Here is a 27089-nt window from a genome sequence, read left to right on the forward strand (position 1 = left end):
TGAAACACATTTTTAACCTCTAAAATTATGAACAAAATAATGAAGCACTTTTACAACAAAATCAATCAAAAACGATTTTCCAAATTATTTAAACAAACAAGTTTGTGTGTTTATGAATGTTTTTTAGAGTTTTGTTTTGCTCTTCTCAACCACTGTAGAGGTTGAATATGTGTTAAGGTTACTATATCTTTAGAAAGATATACTTGCTACTAAAGTAGAAACAAAAAGTTTTAGAGACAATAACATCACCATGTTGAATGCTTGTGAACATACAGTATATCGCATGTATTGAATATTTCACTGTATTTCCTGGCTTCCTTTATTGGTGGTAAGAGAGAAGAAAAGGAACCAGAGGAACCCGAGGAAGTAGGTGAGCACATAATCCATCACCATCCACAAGCCCTCCAGTGATACATCACTGGATTCATCATTCTACAATCAGTCTTCCACGTGCTAAATCATAAACCAACTGCCACCCTAATGGCTGCCTGTCCCAAGCTGGCCGTGTGTCACACTAGTCTTTTTTAATTAGCAAGTTCCTGGTCAAGGTTGTATCGCGCAGTAATGAGAGTATCCCGCCTGACAATTCATCATAATGTTGGTGGGCACATTGCTGATTCAGCACCTCGGCTCTATTCTTCTGAGGGTAGACGTTGTTTTATTATATCAATAAATATGTGGAAAACCAAATTATATTCAATCTCAATTTTTTATAAAGCATTATGTTATTGATTAAATGTAGTATATTCTTAATAGGCGAGTCCTGGACTCTCTTTCTGTGCTCTCTGTTGCATGTCAGCCCTCCATAGTTTAACATTTACCCTCTCCACTCAATTATTTATTGCACTTTTAGTGCTTCTATGGAAAAAAAAGCTAATTTCCGTTCCTTCCTCCAGAGTCATAAAGCAATGCTGCTGGATACTGTCTCATAAAAACCATGAACAGATAAGTGTTGTTCCACATACATCAATGGAAAGCAAATACGATGTTATCGCTTCATACTATTCACTTTCAATAAGCCTCACTGATAATGACTAGTAAGAGAGCCTGTATAATGGAAACAATGAGCTAAACCAACTGTCTAATGGGCCATTCGATGGAACTGGTGCCGTTGTCGCTTCGCATTTGTAAAGAAATCCACATCTTACTAGACATCGGCAAGACACGGATGATCTACAACCACATTAGGTATATTGTAATAATCTTTTTAATGTTACTCCGAGGTCACATTTTCTATCACCACCACGTAAATCTAAACCCAGACTCGGCTATACCAGATAACAGAGGGAGAAAAAAAAAACACATCAAAAGTTTAGAAACATTCTTTGCAATCTTAGGAATAAGATCCTCTTGGCATCTAAACTAAAGCAGTGAACATGAAGAGACGACAGAGATCAGAATTGGTTTAGAGTCACAAACATTTTTAATTGCAAGGAGAGTTTAATACAGTCTTCTCAATCATGTCCCATTTTTGCTCTGAAGCTAGAGCTGTCATGGTCGCATCAGAATTAAAACATGGAACAGTTAAATGAAGCAAGCGAATATTAAGCAATATTAAGCAAATTAAAAACACGCAGTTCTTTGAAAAACTAGCAATGATTAACACGCAAAGTTTTTTCAGCAAATATGATAACACTCAACACACTAGCTTAGTATTTTCCCATCAAATGTGTTTGTAAAACCAGAATATCTATGTCAGAGATCTATAAACATGCAGCTTGTGGGCCATTAAAGGGCAATGAGATGATTAACTGCGGCCCTCCATTTGATGTTTAAGGTCTTATGAGTCCATGCTGAGCAAAGGACTCCATCTTGGAACAATTGCAGATGAATAAGAAAAAAAAAATCAGAACATCAAATTCATTCATTGAATTCATACAACTTCCATTTTTTGGTTAAAATGGAACAGATTTCTAAGCTAAAAAACACTTACAAATATTGCCTAAATCAACAGTGAAACAAAACCAAAATCTTAAAAACATTTAACAACAACATTTTTGGATTTTCTTTCCTTTAAATATGTAGATATGATTTGAGAAAAACTCAAAATATGGGTTTTTGGAATCCTGTAAAGATTTGATACGTCGAAAATGACTTCTGTGCCTAAAGTCAAGCAGATCTGGACTTATAACTCCATCAAACCAAACCATTAAAAGCTTTATTATTTCATTACAGGCCACATCACATTGTGGGAAACCTGAGATCCTACAGTAACAATTTCCTACAGGCTGGTAAATAAACCACTATGCGGCTCCAGAGTCCATCAAGTGTTTCAGCACAATGGACAGCAACTCAATTTGACATCTTCCCTCCTATTCTGTGAAACGAATAGCAAAACTATCCATGAAAACTTCATTTAATTTATTGAGAATTACTGATGATACTGTATTTTTTTGCTTTTAACATGTCCAGTATTTCGTTTTTTCAAGGTAAAAATCAATCACAAGTTGATAGTTGGATTCAGAGATAAATTGTATGTATAGCAGCATTGTATTTGTTCACCGTCTCACACAGTAAAAGCTGCTTCTGTGTTTGAAGTATAGTATTCCCAAACTAAAGGTTTGTCATTTTCAAGGTCTTTTAAAACCTGTGCTGGCATTGAAAAGCATTTTCTCTGAGGTGCACATGGAGAGCGACAGATGCTTCCCATCTGATGCTTCCCATGATCCCAGGTAAATCAAAGAGATGACAGGGATTCTGAAAAGGAATTGGAACCTTGTGAAAAGGAAACTTTGATAAAAACAAAAATATGATGCCAGTTGTGGAGAACAAGATGCAAATTATCTGTTTACTCTTTGGCGGGACAAAATGATTAAGCTTAATGTTATTTTAAGTGAGTGAGACATCCACTGTTTATGTCTTCTATTAGGTTATGCTGATCCGGGGAAATGGTTCCTAAGTGCTTCCCGTTCATTGTGCATTTGCAAATGTATGAACAATTAGTTTATTTCTGTTTTAAAAACTACACTTTAATTGAAGGAAATCGATTTTTTTTTTGTTATTTAACGTTTGGGGTTCTTGGACCATGAAAATAGAATTCATCGTACAAACTAGAAAATACCATCATTTGAGAGACAAATGAGCTTTTAAAATCACAACAAGTAATTACATGGAAAACAGCAACATATCAGCCAACTTTTATTATTATCTGGGACAATGTGACAGATGACTTCACATTATTCAGTTTCAACATTGGTCAGATATTAACAATTTTTGTCCTTACTTTACGTCATATTCTTCTCTTGCATTGGTTTACTGTGGGCACTCCAATTTCCTCCCACAGTCCAAAAACAAACATTTGGATTCAGTACTTTCATTTATACATCATGATAGTGTGCATGAATGGGTGTTCTGTGATGTGCTGGGACAGGCTCAAACAATAGAATGACACTTTTTAAGGTCCATTTGGAAAACAAAAAATCCAACTCTCCTGACACACTCCCATGTTTCTAATGTTGAAGTCTTCCTTTCCGAGATGCAGTAAGTCCCTCATCATGACCATTTTTTTAACTTATTACTTCCAAGTTACTTACTAAGTTATTTGCCATCTGTTATCTCGGTGAACGAGAGGTTACGAGGGCTAATTTATAAGCAAATGATTTACTTTATGAATCTGTCATCTAGATTGTGTATGATTTAGCTTTTGTTACTCTCAAAGATGCAGTAGGTCCTTCATCATGACCATGGTTTGAACTTAATCCTCTATAAAGCTCTCTGCCTTCTTAAATCTCAGCGAACAAGAGGTTACGATAGCTGAGTCCATTATGACATAATAATGGTCTTCATTCCTCCTCCAGCCAGCTGTAATCACGCCCTGCTTTGTTTATACAACGAGTCTCTTGGAGGTGTAGACTTTTGGGATTGATGATGCTGCCCTGATGTTTGATCAATCACAATAAAGTGGTTTTGGTTATGGTAAACAAGATGGAATCTCCAGAAAAACTGTTTCAGTGGGAGGGGCTTGAGAACTTTATGTAATGTAAGTGTGAGTTTTGTACAAACAGACACACACTGAGCAAATCCATTTTCTTAAATTGAATTGAATTGAATTGAATTGAACTGAACTGAACTGAACTGAATTGAACTGAACTGAACTGAACTGAACTGAACTGAACTGAACTGAACTGAACTGAACTGAACTGAACTGAACTGAACTGAACTGAACTGAACTGAATTGAATTGAATTGTCTTTATTGTCATTGTACCTGTACAACGAAATTGGCAGTACAATCCCTTAAAGTGCAAAAATAATTGAACACTACAAGCATAAAAAAGAATAGGCTGGACATTTAAAATTACAAGCTTACACACACACTCACACACGCACACGTACACAAATCCACACATTAATTGCCTTTGAGAGATTAAAAAGGTAAGTAAGTAAGTAATTTTTATTTGTATAGCGCTTTTCCAGACCAGGGTCACAAAGCGCTTAAACAATCAAAACAATATTCAATAAAGTATATACTTTAAAGATCAAGATAAAACTGATAACACAACAGGAGTTCCAGAAAATCAAGGAAAAGCCTGAACAAATAAGATGTTTTTTTTATGGTAATATTGAAATAGACTTTGGAAGGCACTTTCGATAAAGAAACAATAATTGCTTTATTATTATTAATAAACAGTACAGGAGTTTGTTTTTTTCCTTTAAAAAAACCCTTTAATTTAGAGTTCATGAGTTTTTTATAATTTCTGTATTTCTCTTCAGTGAAATTTCTACATTTTATTTAAATAAATAGTATAAATTCACAGCCAGTGCCATATCTTTCTGTGACCCTGGTCTAGAAAAGCGCTCAAGAAATACTACTTACTTACTTTCTGAGGAAAATGTTGAAAGTAAAATAAATAAATGTCAATCATGTACTTATCTCTCCTGATGTAACCTATTTAACTCCATTCGTGATTCACAGTGTAAGTTATTGTTGTTGTGTTTTTTTTTCAACTCGTCGCCAGGTAACGCGTTACAACTACTCCACTACTGTCTGCTGCTTTTGTCTGCGCGTCCACGCGCCTCACTCTCCATCCACACCCGCCGCCGTTGGCTTCCGACACCCACCGTCTCCCCTCCACAACAAAAGACCAGGAGCACAGACTCTCTTCTCTCCGCTGACGCTCCTTCCATCGACACCAGACGCGCTCGCAGCTTTCGAGGAGCGGCGGGTGAGATGTTGGCGAAACTGCGGCTGAACGACTGCTTTCTTTCCTGCGTCCGGAGCGCGGCGGAGCTTCTGCGATGCGCTCGAGCGGAGAACCGACAGAGTTGAAATAAAGGGAAAGACGGAGGGGAGATTTTTCCTGCGAGGATGACTGGCTGGTGACAAAGAAGAGACGGGGAGCCCCCTCTGGCTTCGTATCTACGGAAGGGATTTTTTTTTTTTTTTTGAAAGGTGGGGGGACTGGCTTGCTTTCACCCGCAGAAGATTTTTTTCCATCATCTTTTATTATTTGGAGTGGAACCATGCCTGTCCGGAGGGGTCATGTTGCGCCACAAAACACCTTTTTAGGAGTAATAATCCGGAAATTCGAAGGACAGAGTGAGTGCTTCTCTTTGTGTCGTAGTTTTTGTTTTTTTGAAAACAATAAATACATTTCTTTAAAATACAACCAGGGATTGAAATGGAATCTGAATTTGTAAAGTGTATATTACTAGTGCTGAAGGCTGATTTTAAGGATTATCTTATTATCAGTACAATAAAGACATCAATTCTAAACTAGTACAGGCATTTTAAAATGTATTTATTGCCACTAAAACATAGTAAGTCATTAGGACTTTTATTTGGATTTTAGGATTATCTAATTATCAGTATAATAAAGACATACAGTCTAAACTAGTACAGGCATTTTAAAATGTATTTATTGCCATAAAAACATAGTCAATTGTTACTATTATTAATAATTAAACCTATTATCTTATTAAGATGGCATCCATACTTTTGAATTTAAATACAATACACTGACCAGATTCTGTTTGGACACTATAACCCATGATCTTCTGTACCCCCTTTCCACAGATAAGAAATTTGTCATAGCCAATGCCAGGGTGCAGAATTGCGCGATCATTTACTGTAACGACTCCTTCTGCGAGATGACGGGGTTCTCCAGGCCGGACGTCATGCAGAAGCCGTGCACTTGCGACTTCCTGCACGGCGAGTTCACCAGCCGGCACGCCGTGGCCCAGGTGGCCCAGGCGCTGCTGGGCTCGGAGGAGCGTAAGGTGGAGATCACCTACCACCGCAAGGATGGTGAGTTCACCCCAAACTTTCCCCCCCAAACCTTCACACATCCGATGTTCGCCCCCCCCCCCCTCCCCCGGGTGTCTGGTGTGACAGATGTTTGGGTGCTCCGGCCATTAAGTGGTGTTTGACTTGGGCCTGAGATGGACGTGTGGAAATGGGCTTTTAAGGTCTGCACATGTGGTGTTCACACATCCAAACCTTTCAAAGAGAAAGAGTCATACATCCTCTTTAAATGTTGCTGTCGAGGATTTTTCGTGAGAATTTTCTTTCAAGACACATAAAGAAGAAGCAGTTCCATATTAAGTGTTGAGCTTCAGCAACATTCAAAGTTAAAACATGAAAAAAAAATGGAGTTGACGGTTGGATTTCTTGCTCGTGGATTAGAAGTAGGGCAGACAACAGCGATTCATTTGCAGATGCAAATTCCAGTCTGTCGCTTGAGTAGACAATGAACCTAATTCTGCTGCCTCAACAAAACCCATCTCAAGCTTGCCAACCTGTAATCTTAAACGCTGAGCTTCCGTGTCCCTCGGCCCGGCGTCTACCGTCGTGCATTATGTGGCTCTTACAACCGTCTGACAGATAAAAATAGCTTACATATTCAATGCTATTGTCAAGTGCACATTACTTCTATTGCGACACATTTGAGTACAGCTTAAGAATAATGAGAACACCCGAAGGATAAATCTGAATCGTACAGTGTCACATTTTACACGGTTTCTCTTGGGCAGTATTTCTAAGAGAAAAATAAGCACTTTATTGGCACAAGTGAGAAAAACAACAAGTAGAACCAGCCATTCTCCTTAAAAATACATTAGAATTGTAGTTTTTTTTACAAGTTAGACATCTTTTTATTGTTTAAATGGGATTATAGACACTCTTAACTTATATACATGGAGCTGAAAGTCAAATGGGTCCTTTCCAGACTCAGTAAGTCTGGCGGACAAATGCTCTTTATATAATCTGCTTTGAATTCATGACCAAGCGTGACAAATGGTGCTGTTACGACTAACAAAAGCGACTCCGTCAACGTCAGCTCCCATCAGCCGTGGGTCTCAGAACAGGTACTTATTTCTGAAAGCTCAAGCAGGTTGTGTGTATCTTTGTTGACTGTGCGACAATTTGGAGATAATGTCTTAGATGACCGAGGAAACATTTGACTGCTCAGCTTCCACTTGGATTCTTGCAACGACAAGATTCAGATATTAAAAAGGTTCGGAGTAGACATGCTGGAAATCTTTCTTTGACGAGACTTCGGTGGCGTTCAGACATTTTTCAGTGCACGAATCCCACAGCATGGGTTGAAAGATGCAGTAGAACAACTGGCATAAACAGTAGGAGCCTGAAGCTGATGCTTTAAGGTCAAATTATCAAGACACAGAACCATCTATGTATCTTTGAGTTAGATTTCTTAAAGCAGAGCAGCTTTCTTTGAGCCCCTTCTACTGTGCTGCACTACACATTCCTCTGTCTTACATCACTTCTGACAAATTGTCAGGGATTTTTCTTACGATTTCATTACGGTTTCCAGCTCCATTCAAACCCCCACTGACTGAAATAGACTCCGCCTTTGACCGATCACTGCAAAGGGGGCGGTCAGGAGAAGAGCACTTTCAAAACAGCGTGATCCAAAGAGAAAAATGTTCAACTTTTCCTGAACTTAACTTGAAAAGTTATAGAATATTTGAATAAAAGAAAGATACTGTCGTTCTACAATGGGATCTGATATCATTTTCAAAGACCCTGAAATCTTATTAATAAGGGACTTTTAATGGCGAGACTGTAAAGTAAACGAATTTCCACGGGTAGATGTGAGCATCTGTAGATTCTGTTCAACTGCTGTCCTCAATAGATGTCTGATTAGCAGCTCTCTCCTACGTCACATGGACACAGCATGGTGGGAACTGACACACTGACTTGCAATCTACTGGTTCTTTTAAAGACTTGATTCAGATGAACGATAGAGACTCAAACGTTCAGGCATACCTGCTGCAAATCTTTGTTTTTCACATGTGTTCTTTAGCTACAGAAACAACTGGATACAGAATTGGAACGGTTTTGATAATTGTTTTTGTTGTTCTACTCTAATAACACCAGAGTTCAATTGTGAAATGTCCATTTTCGGCTCATTTAAAAAAACAGCTCTCCCAAGTGAACTAAAGAGGGAGTTTAATGCCAGTATGCCAAGGATGCACATCAATTATGTGCAAAGAATGTTTGTTTAAAATATGTATAAATAAAAATGTATAGTGTTTTCCATCAACAAATATGAAAGCCACATGATTCCATTAAACAGATGAATAATTCATGTGTCAGCGCTTTCGTTGCTCGATCCACCGTAATGAATTGAATCCGAAGGAAAGACATTTAGTGCTGTGAAGACTGAATGGATTTAAAAGAACAAAAAAGCTTTTGAAAAACAGCTTTTCACGCAATCATATCCAATAAAGAAAGAGCATTTTTGTCCATCATTTTACTATCATGTCAACAAGTTGGTGACAGTTATGTTTTTAAATCAGTGGATGAATGAATGAAGACAATATGTGGACGGATTGATCGTATCATTAGATTAGTCTTCGTTTCAACTAAATTACGACTTTTTGCAAGAATCACTGTTCTGACATTAATACATTCATTTTCTGTGAATATTACTGGTGCAAAAAAGAATGTTTTGCCGCTGGGATTTGATTTTCTCCAGTGTTTATGAAGAGAGTTAGACAGTTTGAAACTTAACTATTTTCAGATGATCATAAAAAACCCAACACAAATTGAATCATTTACAAGTTAGTTCTGTGCGTTAATGTCCTGCCTTAAATGGATGGCATGTGGCCCAGTTATAAACTGTATTACTTCACCTCAGAATGCAAAAACGTGTGTTTTAAAATTGTGAAAAAAAACAACAAAACCTTTTAAATGTCACACAAGCCTTTATTAAAATGAGTCAGATGTAAAGAACTTAAAAAATGTTTTCTTTCTCTGTCTGTGTTTCAATCATGTTGAACTAAATTAAAATTATTTTATTTTGAATTTGTAAATGCAATATCTTTTGGCTCCTCCTTGTTTTCACTTCTACAAATGTTGCCATGTTTGAAAACAGTTTGGAAATGTTTCTGTTAGTCCATTTTCAAGTCCAATCTTAGGCTGAGTTAAATTGGTAAAGAAGTTGACAAAAGTACTATCATAAAATAAATTGAGCAGGTTAATTTATTGTCTTTGTATGTTTTTAGAATCCCAAGTTCTTACGTAGCATTGTCTAAAGTAAAAGTAGTTAAATTAAATGTCCAACAATGACATTTTATGTAGTTCATGAGCATCAAAACCAGCTTCATTTATTCTTTATTTTAATACACAGGTTTCCTACATGTGGGTCCACAACATTTCAAAATAAAATACTTTTGTTACCTCCAGAGTGTATGTGGTCGACCCATGCATTCATTATTTAACTTTTAACAGTAGAAGTGAACAGGAGGTGAAAGATTGTGGCCCCTTTGGCTAATGATGAGCAGATTCACTGGATTTAAACACCTGGTTCTAGACGACGTTCCACCGTGATGAACACTTATTACCGCGAGATTAAACCGATTAAAAGAACTTGTGGCTGAAGCAGCAAAGTCTGCCGGTGTGTTGTGAGTCAAGCTGAGGGTTCGGTCTGGATCGATCCAACTGGAGCAAACAGCATTAATGAGGACACAAATACCTTCATGTTTCATTGATCTTCAAAACCGGTGCTTTCAAGAGAGGAAATCAATGATGGCAAAACGCCCTCCCTTCACCAGCTGTCCCACAGGAGACTTGGAAGACGAAATACAGGCTTCTGCCGGACAGCCGGCGAGACCTCATTGCTATTTTGTGTATTTAGCCTCTAATTATCGTCTTCTTCTCAAGGAAACTTCTCAGTTTTAACTGTAGTTTTGACAGAGTTTCATCTGTTGGGTAAATTAAATCAACTGACGATTTCTTTCCTGTTTAGTCCTAAAGATTTTTCTCCTGGGGATCTCCCGCTTAAGCCAGTGAAACTGGTTCCTAGTGAAGTGTCCTTTAGAGTCTTTAACGTGGAGTCTGCTGGTCAGCACAATCTAGTCACTTCCTAATCTTTTTTTTTTTTAATAGGATTTTTTTCTTTCTTCTTTTCTTTTGTGAATATGAGGACCTCTGCTATTAAATTCCCAGTCAGTTAATGGCTAAGAGCATTATCAAGACGTCATCTATAATTCAAAATCAAACCACCGTCTAAGACTCGTTTTTCTTCTTTAACTTGGACCCTAGTAAAATAAATAAATGTTTGCTTTTCTATTCACAGATTATTTTCAATTAAGAAGCAACTCTTCCCGAAGTATTCACCCACTTGGTTCATGTTATTTAACCCTTGTGTTAACTCTTGGTCAAGGTGAACAACTTCCCTCACTGGGTCACCTTGATCCAAAGGCAATACAAGGGTTAAAATCCAGGATGATTTTAGGAATGTGGGTCCAAATGCAAATATGGACGATATCTAACGAAGCCTGTTTCTGGATAAGGTTCTGAGTTCTACAGTTTTGATTGATTCTTCTATAACGTTCCAGTTTTCCTTTCGGACAAAATACAAAAGGCTTTCCATGTTTTTTTTTCTACACCATCAGTTTCTGACAAACAGTGTCTGTGAGAGAATATGGATGATGACAGGAACAAGTTGTATATACGTCTCATTGTATTGTGATGTGCCGATGCATTTTTTTATCATCTAAAAATGCTTGTCGGTGCAGAAAAAACGGCGAGAACGGCTAATAGATTGAACTTTAATCTTAAATTAATCTGTTCATTATGCATGCAAATCCCCTCACGTCCTTCACCATCTCTGAAATTACACTGCAACTTTATTTACACAGCATCTGTCACTCAACCAGACATCTGTTTATTAGGATGATAGTAGCGTCTCGCTGTGTTATTGCGCGGTCTTGAGGATGTCAAGAAGTATATGAGCTCAATATAGGCCGAGCTGTAAATGTCAGGCTTAAAATAGTTTTAAATTAGTGGTGCCTTAGCGACCAATTGTTCTTTCTCTTGACTTTGGAATGTCTCTGCAGGTAATGAGGATTTTATGTTGAGAGTTGTTAATCAAAGAAAATATCTTTAACTTGGACATGATGGCCAGAAATGTGATCGTTCGATTTGACGGCTACGGGTTGTTTCCTGGAAAGTAATGGAGGCTTGATGGCAGAAATGTCTTCCCTGACTTTGTCCCCATCTCTGCTGATGATGATCTGTTGTCAGGCCGAGAAGGAGGTGGAGAAGAACCTGGAGAGGAAGATGCAGGGAATGCAGGGAAAAGTTTTTGGGATTAGTCGTCTAGGGAAATGGACAGATGGTCCAAGGAGAAGAGGAAAGTGTATGTAATCAGATCAATGCCATCAGAATATTGAAGGGTTGAATTGAACGTGAATCAGTTTTTAAATATTTGAATTGACTATGTTCTAAGAATGAAAGGTTGAATGAGTTTTTTTCAATAATTGAATTCAAAGAATTTCAATAGTTTCAACATAAATGACATTTTCTTTTTCAAACATAGTTTGATATTCTAAAAAAAAATTCTAGATTCAATTTTTTTTTAAATTTCTAGCGTTTTAAATTCAATATTTAAAAATACTTTCAAATGAGTGAATTCATACTAAAAAACGAATTAAACATTACCTCATTAGAAAAGATGGCACTCAAATACTATACTATAAGAGTGCAGGCGGGATGGATTGATAGACGTTGAGAGGGAAGCTTCATAAAACAGTAGTGAGACGTGATAGTTTAGAGACAGAATGCACTCAAGACTCAAGAGTTGAAGAGACGAAGGTTTTCAAAGGAGAGTGACCATGAAGGACAGGAATAAAGAAGTACGTAAGAGGGATAGCTTCAGTTTGTATGCAAGACAGGAGCTCTTCACCGGATGATTCCAGATCTTTGTGTGCGAAGAATATTATACAAAGAGTTCAGTATGATTGGGTTTATGGCTATTGTTATGATTATTACTTTTGAAATTGCAGAATACAAACCAAAATGAAATTCAAAACTAAAGGTTTCGCTTTCGAAACTTAACCAAAATGGAAAACAAAGTACAGGCCTGTAACTGACCTGCTCAAAAAGATAACAGTATTTTCTCTGCAGGCTGAAAACACAACAGTTCATCAAAACAAATAGTCCTTTATTCCTGCACTTTGGTTCTCTGCATCATTCCAGCCTAGATCTCTAATCCTATGCCCTCTGTTATTCCTGAGTCCAAACTATGATATTTATCCAGATGATAGTCAGTGACTATAACGTGCAGACAAAGTGTATTTTTCATCTTTTCAGTCCATGGTCCGTTTTTACTTTTTTGCCCAGAAGATGGTTTAGAGCTTCAATTAAAGGAACATCATCCCCTCACGTTATAACAGACACATACGAGGAGCTGATCTAAAGCTGTCCGCAGCTTTAATTACTTCATCTTGTTTTGACTTAATATCTTTGATGGCTTGATTTTTCAAATGTTTTTCTAAAATGATATATTAATTTAAGCTATGCTGCATTATCACGGTGGATAACTTTAAATATATACAGTAAGTAAAACAGTACTTTTTTTTAGGTTCAACTTTTTCTTAGCAGGAGAAAGTCAAAACGTATCGCCAACATTTAAGGTCATACTTACTCTAGTCACTCTTCTATCACGAGCACGGCTGAGTAACTTCATGACCACTTGAATGAGCATGAAATTTAACATCCTCTCTCTTCCTCTTCTATTTATTATTTCTTCATTTAAGTGTCATATTTATGAGATTCCTCTTCATGCTAAACTGTTACTGGATTCATTCACATGCCGCACTCGTCCGAGGGGTAATGAGCGAAGCCCTCGGCTCTCCATCTACTGTGACAGGGAAATCACATTTCTGCCAACGCTGCACTTTTTTCTATATTCATGCCTCATAGCAAATCTCCGTCATTATGTCTCTAGAATAGATTTTTATGGGTTGATTTTTCATCGAGCAAATGTTTTATTGGCCTGCTATCATACTTCCTCTGTCCTACAAGATAAGGGCATTAAAATGCTTTTTCAGCAAATCCCAGAAACCATGTTGTACTTTACACATGTGAACAATCATCTATAGTCTGATGTTCACTAAGTAGGGATGTCAGGTGTTTTTTTCTTTATCTAAGGAACAATAACCCATTTTCTGAGGTCATTGCCTTCCTGTTGGGACGTTTCTTAAGTCCTCAAAGGTTGACACTCAAACACATGCTGCTGCAGGGTTGATGTCATTTTTAAGACGAGGTATGAGAGAATATCTTTTAAGCGATATTAAAACCTAAACTTTTCAAAAAAATGGTTTTAAACACCTACATTGTCACATGTTGCCAGAGTCCTCCCAAAATACAAGTAATAAATACGATTTTAGTATGAAATTCAATTAGAACATGTTTGGCTTAGAAAAGAGATCTGGTTTGATTTATATACATTTTTCCCAAGATAAATGGTGGTATGTTTAGCCTAATACACCAATTGATGTCACATTAAGGATTGATAAACGTGATCAGTTGCAGCATATTATATTTAGGATAAGCATATCACTTCTCTGACGGACATCAAGACATCCATGAGCCTTGAAAATGAAAAAAAAAGAGTAAAGATACTATCTTATTGTATTTTAAAAGAATCTTTTAACAAGTGGTCAACTTTTTTTTAGGTTCATTCTCTTCAACTAAAATAAAAATTAGTATCCAATGGAAAAAATAAATAAAAAAGTACTTTTTCATAAGGTGCTAATAACCAAAAATACTGTTTTCAGTAATTGCTTCATAATTCCAATATTAATCAGATTGTTTGATTCTGTTTCTCAACTGTCAATCATTGGTCATTGACTTGTTAAGTTGGTAATACGACGACCTGGACAGGTCGTTATTAACTCACCTAAACCTTAATCTAAAATGTGGAGGTTCTTCAATGATAATGGTGTGAATGGTGTAAACCATGTAGGAGCAGTGGAGATTGGCAGGTTCACCTCTTACAACAGTCAAGCATGTACGCTGTAGACAGCTAATGCATGGGAACCACACACTCGCTGCCTTTTCGTAGAGGGTGTAAAGTGTCTGGCAGCCCATCCCCCTGCCCAGGCTCATTCACCTCACTTGTTGTCACTCCCCCTCCCCCTGTTCCTTTCTGTACTGGTTATGTTGGAAGACATTCAGGCTCAATGGATATGAAAGAACAGATCATGATCCATGTTTAACACAATCATAGGCTGGACTTGTAGATTACTGAATGTATCACCATATATTTCACCGTTTCTCTTTGTGTTTACTTCAACTCTTACTGTCCATTTGTAGCGTCATGTTTTCCAAAGCAGTCAGAAAATAATTGGCTACAGTTAACACAGCCAGCAAACATGTCTTTTGAAATATACTTGTCCCTGTTTGACATGCTAACAAAGCGTGATTAACTGGGATTTATTGCCAATAAGCGAAGTGACTTTTGACCACAACACGGTTGCTTCTCTTTACTTAACAACATTAAAATCATACTTTACTCTGTGTCTGTAAAACAGAAAAAGAAACTTTAAATTTAAAAAATAAAAATAAAAATACTCTTTCAGGTTAATACATGTATTGGACCGGAAGACATTTCAATCTATTTTGAAACCACTGAAATAAGGTGTTGTGCCTACATTCCCAGAGTTAATTGAAGCTTTAAAATATTCATGAGCATTTGTTATCACACAAAATCCTCATTTACTCTCTGACCTCTGATGTGAAATATTGTTTGATTCACTGAAATAGAACATTTTGTGATGAAAGTATTTTGTTGAAAAAGGGAGAAATGAAAATGTTTTTGTAGTGTTGTGGATTTCAATATCACTCAATCTGGTGTACCTTAATGTGTGTTGTGCAAGCGAGTTGCTAGTGCCGCATTCTGTGCAATTGAGCTTCTATTGATGATTTTTCAAGTTATAAAAAATTCCAATGAAAACATTGACTTCTAATAATAAAATGCATGTCAAAATATAACATGCAACAGATGATCATTGTAGCTGTTCAACCACTTAGTATTCCTTCAGCTGCTCAGCCCACATGCAACTGTATCTGATTCCTCCAGGGCGGAGACAGTAGAGCAACTTCAGTACAGGGACATGAATATTTTGACGATTCCTTTTTTCGATCATAATCTTGGTTTCAAGTCAAGTGAGAGATGTCGTGAGCTGTCATGTTAACCGCGTCACATGCGATGCCTATAAAGTTCTTCGCAGCGCATTCCTGGGCTTCAACACTCAAGGGGCTTTTGAGCGCCTTGTTCCAGTCATGCATGTAATGTACAGATATACATGCTATTTGCACAATTGCATGGTCGTCCCACGAGACAACTAGTAAACTTTTCTTTCTTTTGTTTTTATGGTTTTCTTGTTGTTTAGTATCTTGCGAAGCCTTTCCATATTTTCGTCAAAGAGATATCGATGACTGTGTTGATATTCATTGTGAAGACTTTTTGCTGTGATAAGCAATTCTCAAGTTACCTGGCTGTTGTCGATCCTGATATTTCCGGGGCCCTCAGGGAAAATATTGAAACACTTGCCACAATGGAAGAGCATGCGCTTCGTTTTAACAGCTAAAAGTACGAGTGAACGTTCCTAGAGGGTAAAAAAGAGAGACGTAAAAGAGAAATCTGACTAAAAATAAGTCGTTGTTATTCTCTGAGAGAGTCGTTGTTCAATCATATCCTGTTTAAATCCCTCTGCAAGTAGGAAAAGCTCCTGTAATCTATTATAATGAGCCGACTGTAATCACAAGTCTTTCGGTTTTGTCCTGGTTGATGTTTTCTGTTTCTGTTATGATGGTGAAAATCGCCCAAAATTAAGAACTCAAACAGAAGAGAGAGCTCCTGAATCTTATATTAACCTTCTCAAAAAAATACTTTCTTAGAACACAACTCTTCCTGATTCAGTCGTATCCAAAGAGTATTTATATATATTACAGCTACTAAAAGGTTCTTAGTTGCAATATTTACTATAATTTCTGGAAGATAAAGCATAAAGCAAATACATCCTCAGGTGTCTGCGTCAACGTCAGTGTAGTATGAAAGAAACCTTTCCAACATATGAATTTAATCAAGGTAATTTCTGCACAGTTCTTGTAACGCGGCAGTAACACAGCTAGATAACAGTCCTATATTCAATCAGTCATTGAAAGGTGTAAATATGATATTTACATTCAGCCTTCGAGGACAGTCACTGTCAGTTATTTTAGTCGTCATTTCATTTCATGTGAGCAAGACAACTATAAGACACACAACATAAAGTTCCTTTGACAGTTTATGTTGTTAAAAATGAGTTGACATTATAAATGGATTCAGAGGTGGCTTTAGACACTTCACATGATACAACACACATAGAGGGTCGGACTGTGACCCAGATGAGCTGATGTAATGAGCTGGAGATGCTCCCTACTGAGATGGAGAGAGAGAGAGAGAAGGAAAGAGAGAGTAAAGTGTAGGAAACAACGAGAGATATGTCATGAAACCCCTCCGAGCAGGAAAACAACTTCAGACTGCTTAAAAAGCTGTTCATACAAATGTCAATCACACACTATTTGAACTGATTTCGACTGGAGTCACGTCAGATATTGCTTCCGCAGAAATGTCTATGAACGGAGGTAGAAACGTCAAAAATAAAAATAGCTTCCTGGATCGAGTCGTCTCTGAATGTAAATTAATTGACCACGTGGATCAATGTGTGCGCACTTAAGCCGCCCGGCTCCGATGAACCAAAGACATGCAGCATTGTTTTAATTATTGATAGTGGAAATGGAATCGAATGAAAATTTCCAGCATCTTGAAACGAGAACTACTTATGTCAGAGCCTGACACCCCTGCAAATATTGTTGCCAGAATCTCCCTTTTCTCTCTGGTTTTTACTTTTAGATGATAGTTAAGCTGGTTTCAAATATGATCATTATAGTTGGCAAAGTAGTGGATCAATTTAACCCTCAAGGACTCGGGTCCCCAAACTTAATATGGGTCCCTGTTTCTCTTCGATCAAAGCCAGAGTTTCCTGTTTTTTAAAATCTTAAATGACGATTCAATAGTTACAAGCTACTTATAGAAAATCATTAGAGACTAAGAAATAATGTCTACATAAATAACTTTTAGTTTACATGACAAATTAAACTTAAGAAATCAAGAAAAGACTTGTTTAAGAGCAACCATACCTGTTCATAAACATAACAGGAAACAGAAAAAAGAGGGATGTTTATTTTTAAGAAATATAGAAAGGAATATCAGAATAGAGTTAAAGTAGTGTTAAGTATACATGAATAAATCCTCTGAACACTGTCATCAGTGAGCAGAGAAGCAGATGGAGTGCATGAATGCTTCTCCCAAGATGCAACACTAATAGACTCAGGGACTCATTCATTCCTCGTGCTATTAGATTGTAAATTCTGAATTTGGGGTCAGGATTGGAGTGAAAAGATGATTCTATTCCATGTTAATCTTTGTATACTTTTTCTTTGATCTATGTTCTTTATATTTAGACTTAGATTGTGTCATCTTGCACTTTCTTCTTATTGCACTTTCTTCTTGTTTTATGAATCTATCGTCTCTGTTGCTGTATGCTGGATCAATAAAGTTTATCTATATCTGTAAATGAAGAAAAAAAAGAGAATATTCAGGACTGATTGAAAAAATGTCTTCTCTATTTTAATCTATTATGAGAGTTATTTTATTTTGTCATAAAACTAGCTAAACAAATTTTATGAATCTGATCAGTAATATATATAAAAACTCACCTTGTTTGTAGAATAGAAACTCTGTCGGTCATTAAACCGGTGCAATGGCTCGCTCAGCGTGGGCGGAGTTCTACAGATGTGCCTTCAAAAAATACAACCAATCTCCCTTGCATTCATTCAGAGGACTTTCAAAATAGTCTTTGTGTTTATTTCTCATCAACACAATTGTGCTCTTACTTCCATTGTCATGGACAAGATGTAACAATATGTATTATAAAGTTCCTGAATTATAAAAATACTTAAATACAACGGCTTCCAGAGAGAGGCCTGGTCAGGAAACTGAACACATTTCCCATTTTGGAAAGGAAGGCCATGTGACAGTAGGGGTCAAAAGGCTACGTTCCATTTTGTAGGAATACAGAAAGTTTCGGAGAGAAGTAACAACTCTTCAATGTCCAATATCTACCTTTTTTAGAACTGTTAAAAAAAGAATATATTTTGGAATATCATGATTTTTTAAACAATCTCCCAATAAAGTCCCCAAACACCCTGAATCACTCTTTTATTTAAGCTTCAAACTAAAAAAAAAAAAAAAAAAACCTAAGAAACAATGGAACAATAGACTCGAGGATCTGTCTGGTTGTTTTATGAGCTGCATGCTGAGATTTGGCATATTCTGCCTGCGCTCGTGAGACCACATTGTGGCGTCATCCTTCCCTGCCATCTGTGTAATGTCAGATTACCAGGTAGCACTATTAATCCAGCGAGGCTGCGGGACACCAGCGAGGAAATGTAGTGGAGTGATGAATGTTTCAATCAATAAAGACCCGATATCCACCTCAGGTTTCTGCAACAATGAGGATGAGATTCAGCTCCATAATCAGATGGTTCTATAGGTTTTAGTGTGAAAGGCTGCTTTATTAGTTTCTGATGGCTTGCCGAAGTTCCACATTTTGCAACTAATAGTCAGCACTTCTCAGGCCGTTTTGTAATAAAAGGATTAAAGACCAGAAGAGCTCAGATCATCTATTTCTTTCTGTCCATGAAGATGAAGGAAGATGCTGAGTCAACCCAAGGTCACTGATGCTCATGAAAGCATTAGTCAAAACGAGGAGAAATCTTTCACACGCATCATCATTTATAACTTCCGTGCCCTTGCTTTTTATCATGCCAAAAAAAAAAAAAAGTCAAACCAATCAGACCCTTTACACTAGAGTACGCTGCAGTTCCAGTCAATCCGTCGATATAATAAAGTGCATACATGCAATTTACTAAATATAACAAGATGTAAAGTTGCATTTCACACTGAACAACCCAGTTAATTTACAGCAGCGGTACCTGAAATATTATAGCAGGTGTTTTACTGATCATGTCATTGGACAGAACTCATAAAAAAGAAATCACCTCATTGGTTCATTTTCAAACAGGTAGAAGGTTCATTCAATTGAAGCTGGATCTACACGTTCAAAGTCCCGACAATGAAGTTGTGAATTCACTTGCTTAAGTCAAAGCGGAGGTGTCAAAAAAAACAGAATGTAAAAGGATTGTGTGGTTAAGAGACAGGATGATGCTTTAAAGGTAACAAAGACAATGATCAGACCTCAAAATCTAAAAGGAAAATCTGGATCACAGAATGTTCCTAGCTTTGTGTCGCAGGTGCGGAGAGTTTGGTCGCTCTCAACAGGAGCTTTCGGGATCAATCATGCAAAGTAATGGAAATAAATTGAAGATGCGAAGAGGAGTGGGTTTAGAGCAGGAAGGGGTTATCAGTGTTAACAGTGTTAGGAGAGTAGCAGCTCGAGTGAAAGAGAAGATTTACAGGATAGTAGTGAGACATGCATATTCCGTGGATTAAAAACATTATCTGACACAAAGATTCAGAGCTTAAAATGCTCATTGGTACATGTGTTAAAATATAAAAGACCAGAACAGAAGTTTGTAAATCGGAGAAAGCTCAGTCTAGTTAGGAAGGACAGTGGTGAGAAGACGGATGTGTCGGGAAATAATGTTTTTAAAAAAGTGTCTCTTAGCTTTGGGTCTTGGGATTTCCACATGCAGCAGCTTCTCCTTTGACTGGTCATTCTGAGACATTCACAAGGAAAACAAGAAAGTCCTCAAACCTTCTTTAAATCCTCCCATCTTCAACCAAAGTAACTGATTTGGTAACAAAGGTCCACGACTACTCGGTGCGTCCAGTTTACGAAGCATTTGGAATCATTTTTAAAATGATCAACTTTATCTTCTGCAAGTGACCAATACTTCCTCTTTAAAGTGGGAGTCAGTTATATTAGATTAGATTAGATTGACTTTATAAATCCCTCAGATCGGGAACTTAGATGCCCAGTTCACAGCAGACAATAGAAGGTACAGCAAGGTTAATTAATGCAAGAACAAGAACAAATTGCAAATAAAAAAGAGCAAAGTGCATAGAGATAACAAAGTGCAAATATAAAGAGCATAGCATTAATGGAAATAACACAAATACCTAAAAGAATACAAACAGAAAAAAATCATCCCTTCACTATTAACTTCTTGTTGTCTTTACTTTACACCTGTAGGTCGATGGTAATTACTACATCATGATAATTCATGACTACACACCAACATCCATATACATTACATAGCAATTACATTTAGCAATTTTACTTGTAGAGTTTCTAATTCTCTGGCTACAGTTTTTGGCATTCTTCTCTTAATTCAGTTGTTATCAATATGTTTATGTGACCATCTATTTCTGCATTTATCATACTGTATACAGTTTATTATAATTCGTTTAGGGCACAACCTTTTCATTCTACAAATGTAAATGAATCAATAAAGCCATTCTGGTTTTCAGCCAAAATGATCTTTGGTTGAAACAAGATGACGTAAACAAAAGACAAGGCTGCATACGGAGCAGATCAAGAGCTCCCCCAACATTTACCCAACAACATCGGGTTTTGATACAGAAAACTGTCTTTCTTTTTGTCTCATTTGAGTGTCTCACTAAAAAGATCAGCTCCTGCAATCTGTAACAACGTGATACAATGTTCTTCCTTTGATCGTAGCGCTCAACTATCTTGTGAGCAAAAAGGTCTTCAGATCCTCTGCACTTCTTCATGCTTGTGTACGATCTGGACGATAAAGATCATTATATGGATGTGGAAATGAAGGAGCATGCAGGAGGAAATATCCAGGCTGGATGGATGCAGGGAACCTGGTCACATTTTCCAAAGTATGATAAAGTTTGATAACAGAATGTTTAGTTTGTGTCTATATTTCATCCAAGTATTTTTATTTTCTATTTTTTGGAATTGGGCGTGTGAATAAATGTGTTTGTCTCCGACCCTGCACTGAGGCAAGATTCGCCTGGGATGAAGGCAAAAATTTGCATTGGCAGCAGCACCAGGGATCTGTTTGATCTGTCCACTTAAAACACATCAGGTGGCCTTCCTGCCGAGAACCAGGCAGCTATCTGCCTTCTCTGTTCAAATGTAGAAAGAGGGAAAGAGAGAGAGAGACGCTCTGGCCGAGCGACCGGGAAAGATGGGTGGATGAAATAACCAACCCTGGGGAAAAAGTGAAACAGACAAGGATGTAGCGAGTGAGTAGAATGAACGAGATAAGATTAAAGGGAGAGTCAACAAAGGGAAATGGAAAATAAATTGTATTAAGATATTGATTTACATTAGAATGGAAGCGTGTTTTACCTTATCTCACATTGATGAAAGCTGGGTCTGTGGATGAACACGCCTGTTTGACTCTCTCAACATAATCTAAGTGGACACAGACTGAAACCGAATACACGTGACACATAAGCCGCTGTTTACACATAAAGATTGTCATTTGTAAACGACTGAGGTTTTTAATCACGGTCGATGTTTGTGTTTCATGTCGTCTTGTGGAGTTTGAATGCACACCTGACGTGCAGCGACTCTCCTTGTTCTTGCTTCACCTAGACAAGCTCGGCCATTACGTTTTCTAGAACATAATACTGGGGTCCTATGAATTATAAATGCCGATGGATTCCAGGCGTATTTTTAGAGCCCACACGTACACACACATCTTCCACTTGACACACACACACACACACACACACACACACACACACACACACACACACACACACACACACACACACACACACACACACACACACACACACACACACACACACACACACACACACAGATTGCCGGTTGCTTTAAAAAGTTGGGTTAACAAACTTAGTTGAGGACTTAAGAGGTTATTAGTTGTGTTGAGTGTGTGTGTAGTGTGCAGTGTGTAGTGTGTAGTGTGTAGTGTGTAGTGTGTAGTGTGTAGTGTGTAGTGTGTGCGCAGCAGACGTGGACGAGGTGCTGCCTTCACATTCTTTAAGGTCGAGCAGTCAAGTGAGGCACATGTCTATTTTTGTGTTTGTACTTTCTTATCAGGAGCAACAGATTCTTCAACGCATGGACCATGATGTTTGCTCGTGATATAGTGATTTGTTAGACGTCAGAGAGGTGGAGGTTTAAGCTGGAGAGAAGAGTAACTCAGATGTTGTGTACAGAGATAGTTTACATGTCATGTACCAAATTAAAGGGAAACATGTTCTGGCAATACATACTATACATGTCAACATACAGGGGCAACGATACATTGCGATAACAACAATATATTGGGTTTCTTTAATTGCAGTAAAACTGTAATATTGTGAACATAGCAAACCGAAAATGCAATATATGCTTTACATCAGCTTACTATTAGTATTATTAATATTATTTCTCTTGTATATGTTGTACATATTGTTTATACCTATTCAAATTTTTGTTACAAATTTCAGAGTCGTCCACAACCCCGAAAAATTCCATGTATGTATACCAATATGTACTGTCGAATAAAATTGAATCTTGAGTTAAAACAGAGGGATCTTTATTTGTATTTCACAAGATAAGAGAAATACAAGCAAAATAAATAAAATATTTGCATGTTCATTGTTAATTAGAGAAAAGTGCTGTTGAATATTAAAATTGCACATGGGAAAAAACAGATATTTAAGTGTAACAATATTTTCTTACTTTTTAGTTCTTTAAGCTTTGTTTCGATATATTCTCATTTTCTCCATTCTTACAGTTGCTTCACGACAGTTGCTTTCCTCAGTCTGAAATGAAATACTGGTCTTTACTCCTCCTCAAGCCAGCTGTAACGCCCCCAGCTTTGTTTAAACAACGAGTCCCTTGGAGGTGGAAACGTATGGGTTTGATGACAAACATTGTTTCACCAATCACAGCACAGTGGTTGTGGTTATGGTAAACAAGATTTAATCTCCATAAAAACAATTTTCAGTGGGCAGATTTTTTTTTAATGTAAATATTTAAATTAACAGAGAGTTTTGTGCAAACAGACACATACTAAATAGTACCATATATGTATTTTTTAATGCACACTTTAATACACACATTACTTCCACTTTAAATGCCTGATGCAATAAAAGTTTTTTTTTTTAAATATAAAAGTATCATCTAAGAGCTCGAGATATAGACAATGGTTTTCTTGGTAATAAACAAGTCATCAATAGCTACAGCGCTGTAGTGACAAAAAACACTGCTTTTAAATTCCATTTTACATCTGTTAGTCACATGATCCGCACAGGAGTGACTTGATTGTATAATTGCTTGAATAAAACCATAGAGGTGGGATCATTGTACCATGACTATAGAGATACCTGCTGTTGCCATGGAGAGGGAGTCATGTTGAAATAGGGTCGGACTCTGGAAGAAAAAAAAAACTTTTACTATATTCAAATGAGACACTATCCATTCTCGCAGCTGCCGTTTGTAAATATTATTTTTTTATGCAAATATTGTTTTCCAGAGGCAGCCTCAGAATGGATGCCTCGGCTGCGAGGGGAAGTAGAAGGTCTCGTTTCTTAGCAGGGTACGGCTGAAACAAGAGGGCGGGCATCGTAGAGTATGCACACCCCCCCAGCCCCCGCTGGCTTTGACTGAAATGAATGGCTCAACGGCTCCCGGCTGACACTGATGTACTATTTGGGGCAGCATACTGCTTATCCCAGCAGAACACGGGAGTGTCTTAACATGTATCAACCCTGAGTGGGTTAATGAATGATGTTTGTTTACCTCATCGAAGACGCCGAGTCACACAAGCTATGGAAATGATTGAAAGATGAACGACTTTCTCGTCTAAAAATGACAAAATACTTGCACCTAAAAAATGCATGGGGATGACAAAAGTGGATCATTAAAGGCACCTACCTGAGCGTCTTTTTGTCCACGGATCCATCAGCCTGGGCCAGAAGCTTGAACGTGGAGCTAAAAATACTCCTCTAGTGACAGCAGGACACGGAGCCCAGCGTGAAAGATGTCTTCTCTACCGCTGTCCATATTTAGTAATTAAAAGAACATTTATTACCGTGACAGTGGTTTAGAGCCTTTGATTAATATGTTGAGCGGTAAATAATTCAGTTTTAATTCATCTTGCATTACAAGCAGGGATTTGTCAGTGAAGACCTGTCTATACATGTTTAGAATATCATCACGGTAATATTGTCGAAGATCTGAGCTTATTTCTACACTGGAGTCAATAATTGCTCAACGGTTAAGGATTCTATTTATACAGAGGTAGCGATGTAACACATTTCTTTGAAGAATCCACTCATCAGATTTGTAGCATCGTAAAAATAGCAGTCATTACACGCAGTGTTATTATATTTGCATACATGCTGTGTTTTGTTTTCTCACTGTCCTCGAATAACTTCTCAGTCAAATATAATGAGCTGCTCGTACGTCAGAGTGTGTAAATGAAAACGTGGAGCTTTGATCTCGATCACAAATGAGTCTCCGGGCTAACTTTACGTCTGTGTAATGAAACGTTAACTAAGACTTTAAGATTGACGATGCAACGCACATTTTTTAATGAGCGTTTGAGACGACAAACACGTATTTAATATGTTTTTTTTCCCTTCAGGTTCAAACTTCCTGTGCGCCACCCACATCATCCCGGTGAAGAACGAGGAGGGCGTGGTCATGATGTTCATCCTAAATTTCGATTATATCATAGAGGAAGGCAGCAGTGACTCCCTGGAGAAACTCAACCACACCTCCCCCTCCAAGGCTGAGCAACGTAAGTGAATTTGTGCGTCATTTGAAAACATGCTGTTTGGAATATGTGACTTGCAACCTTAGATTGTCATAGCAACACAAGCCTTACACTAGTCTAAATTATAACGTGTTAATTGGCATTTTTATGTGATTTTTTTTTACTTTTTGTTTTTCAAAAACAGGAGAATTTTGGGGAATATGTTTATAAATACATACAATTTATTTATTTATGTTTTAAAAGTTTGTAAACAAAACATAGAAGAAAAAAAAACGACAAAGAATAGCTCCTTAAACTACAGTAAAATTGTTGGTCAGCTTCAAAACTTTATTAATCGTAATAGAGAAATCTCAAATATAAATTCGATGTGGTGAAGTGGAAAACTCTTGCTTGATTTTGTCTTTGGAAATACCTTTTTTTTACTGGTAGTTTGAAGGTGTCTAAATATTTCGGATGTATTTTGACATGTAATTCATACTTGCAAAACTTGTTATCTCAGGGTCAAGTTGACCCATAGACCACAAAAACATTTGTTTTCGGGCTTTTGGGTCACCTTGACCCTGAGGTAACACAAGGGTTGAAGTGAGTTAAAATGCACCTCTGGGCTGTGAAGGTGTAACCAACCCAAATGCGTGGAGTCTCCCCTGCTGTGTGATCAGAGTCTGACATTAGCATGATATTAATGATGCATGCTCCGCCATCTGCTGTATTCAACCCTGGTTAAGGCATATTCAATATGTTCAGAAGTAGCTTCAAGTGTTCTCCAGCTGCACATTGAAGCCTGACTTCTCGCCCTAAGCACCAGAGCAAAAGTGCAGCTGCAGGAATCCCTTGCTAGATGGCTCTTTTGGCATAATAACACCAGCGTTTAGACTTGCTCCGCCGTCATGTCGGAGGTTTGGATCCATTATTTCTCAGCTAAGCACGGTGGTCTGCAGGAGTTGAGAGCGCTCTGCATCCCAGAGCTGTCTGTGAAATAGTGTAAATGCCGTTCCCCAGCGGTCCTCGGCGCTCCTGATCCCTCCTTTCTCTACGGTGTGTGGCAGCGAGGAGAGCGAGGCCTCGCCTTCATTTGTCTGTAATTGGAAGAGGTCTCGTAGCAGGTTCGCGTCTCGTGGGGTTGATGTTGAGAAGTGATGATGCATTTATGTTTGTCGACTCTTAGGTCTTTAGGAAAGAAAGCTTGAATGACATTTTCTACACAATCCTGCCTGTTTTAATAGGATTCCATTGAGACATTTTTCCTGAGTTAAAGTGTGCGTACGTGTGTGTGAGAGAGTAGACTTACAAATAGTTAAAAAAAAAAATCTTAGCATTTAGACTAATGACGGTGAAGATTTATTTGGGGTGCAGGGTGACTTACAAACTAGCCATAAAATGTCATATTTAACAAGAAAACACATTTACTGAAATTGAAACCATAATAATATACTAAGTAAGATAGATTTCTGGAATTTTAGCTCTTTTTTGCAAATTGCAAGGCATCACAAAGGGCGACAAAAGACCCCATGGAAAATAAATTTGTCAAATTTAAATGAAATTAAACCATATATAATAAACGCTAATACATAAGGAATATTATCCTGAATAATAGCTTGTTTACCATTTGTAAGGGGGCGTAAAGTGAAATTTCCCCTGAAAGTTTGAACACCTCTAAGTTCAATGATATTTTGACCATATTTAACAAATATTAAAGAATGATTTTAATAATTTCAGCACGTTTTTAGCAATTCTACCATCATGCATCATGCGCCTGCACTTTCCTCCCCTACCCCTAAGTTGTTTGCGTTATTTCATTTTCAAATATATTTTTATATCATCCATTTTCATTCTTATAATTGTCTTTTTTATTAAAGTCCCCCCCAACCCCCTTTTCTTCAGACCCTTAATCAAGCAAACCTAACTTAGGGAGTATTTTCAGACTAGTTATTGTTAATACTAAATCGACTAGAATGTTCTGGTTGAAGGTGACAGCAGCACGTGACAGCTTCAGCAACTTCATAAAGTCCATGAAAATGTAATTAGGCAACAATCGTTGGAGTGGAAATGATGCGG

The 27089-nt window shown here is 37.5% G+C and overlaps 1 protein-coding gene across 4 annotated transcripts in view; it reads left to right on the forward strand.

The window, feature by feature from the left end:
• Positions 1-5062: 5062 nt before the first annotated feature.
• Positions 5063-27089, forward strand: part of LOC148079860 (voltage-gated inwardly rectifying potassium channel KCNH7-like) — a 64065-nt gene continuing 42038 nt past the window's right edge. For all 4 annotated transcript variants that reach the window (XM_087791545.1, XM_087791546.1, XM_087791547.1 and 1 more), the window contains exons 1-3: positions 5063-5537; positions 6015-6245; positions 24903-25058. In XM_087791545.1, the coding sequence (XP_087647671.1) occupies positions 5462-5537; positions 6015-6245; positions 24903-25058 (463 nt within the window). In that variant the 5' untranslated portion in view covers positions 5063-5461. The remainder of the gene's footprint in view (positions 5538-6014; positions 6246-24902; positions 25059-27089) is intronic.

The sequence above is a fragment of the Callionymus lyra genome, chromosome 5 (genome assembly GCF_982586985.1).
Source record: "Callionymus lyra chromosome 5, fCalLyr1.hap1.1, whole genome shotgun sequence".
NCBI lineage: Eukaryota > Metazoa > Chordata > Actinopteri > Syngnathiformes > Callionymidae > Callionymus > Callionymus lyra.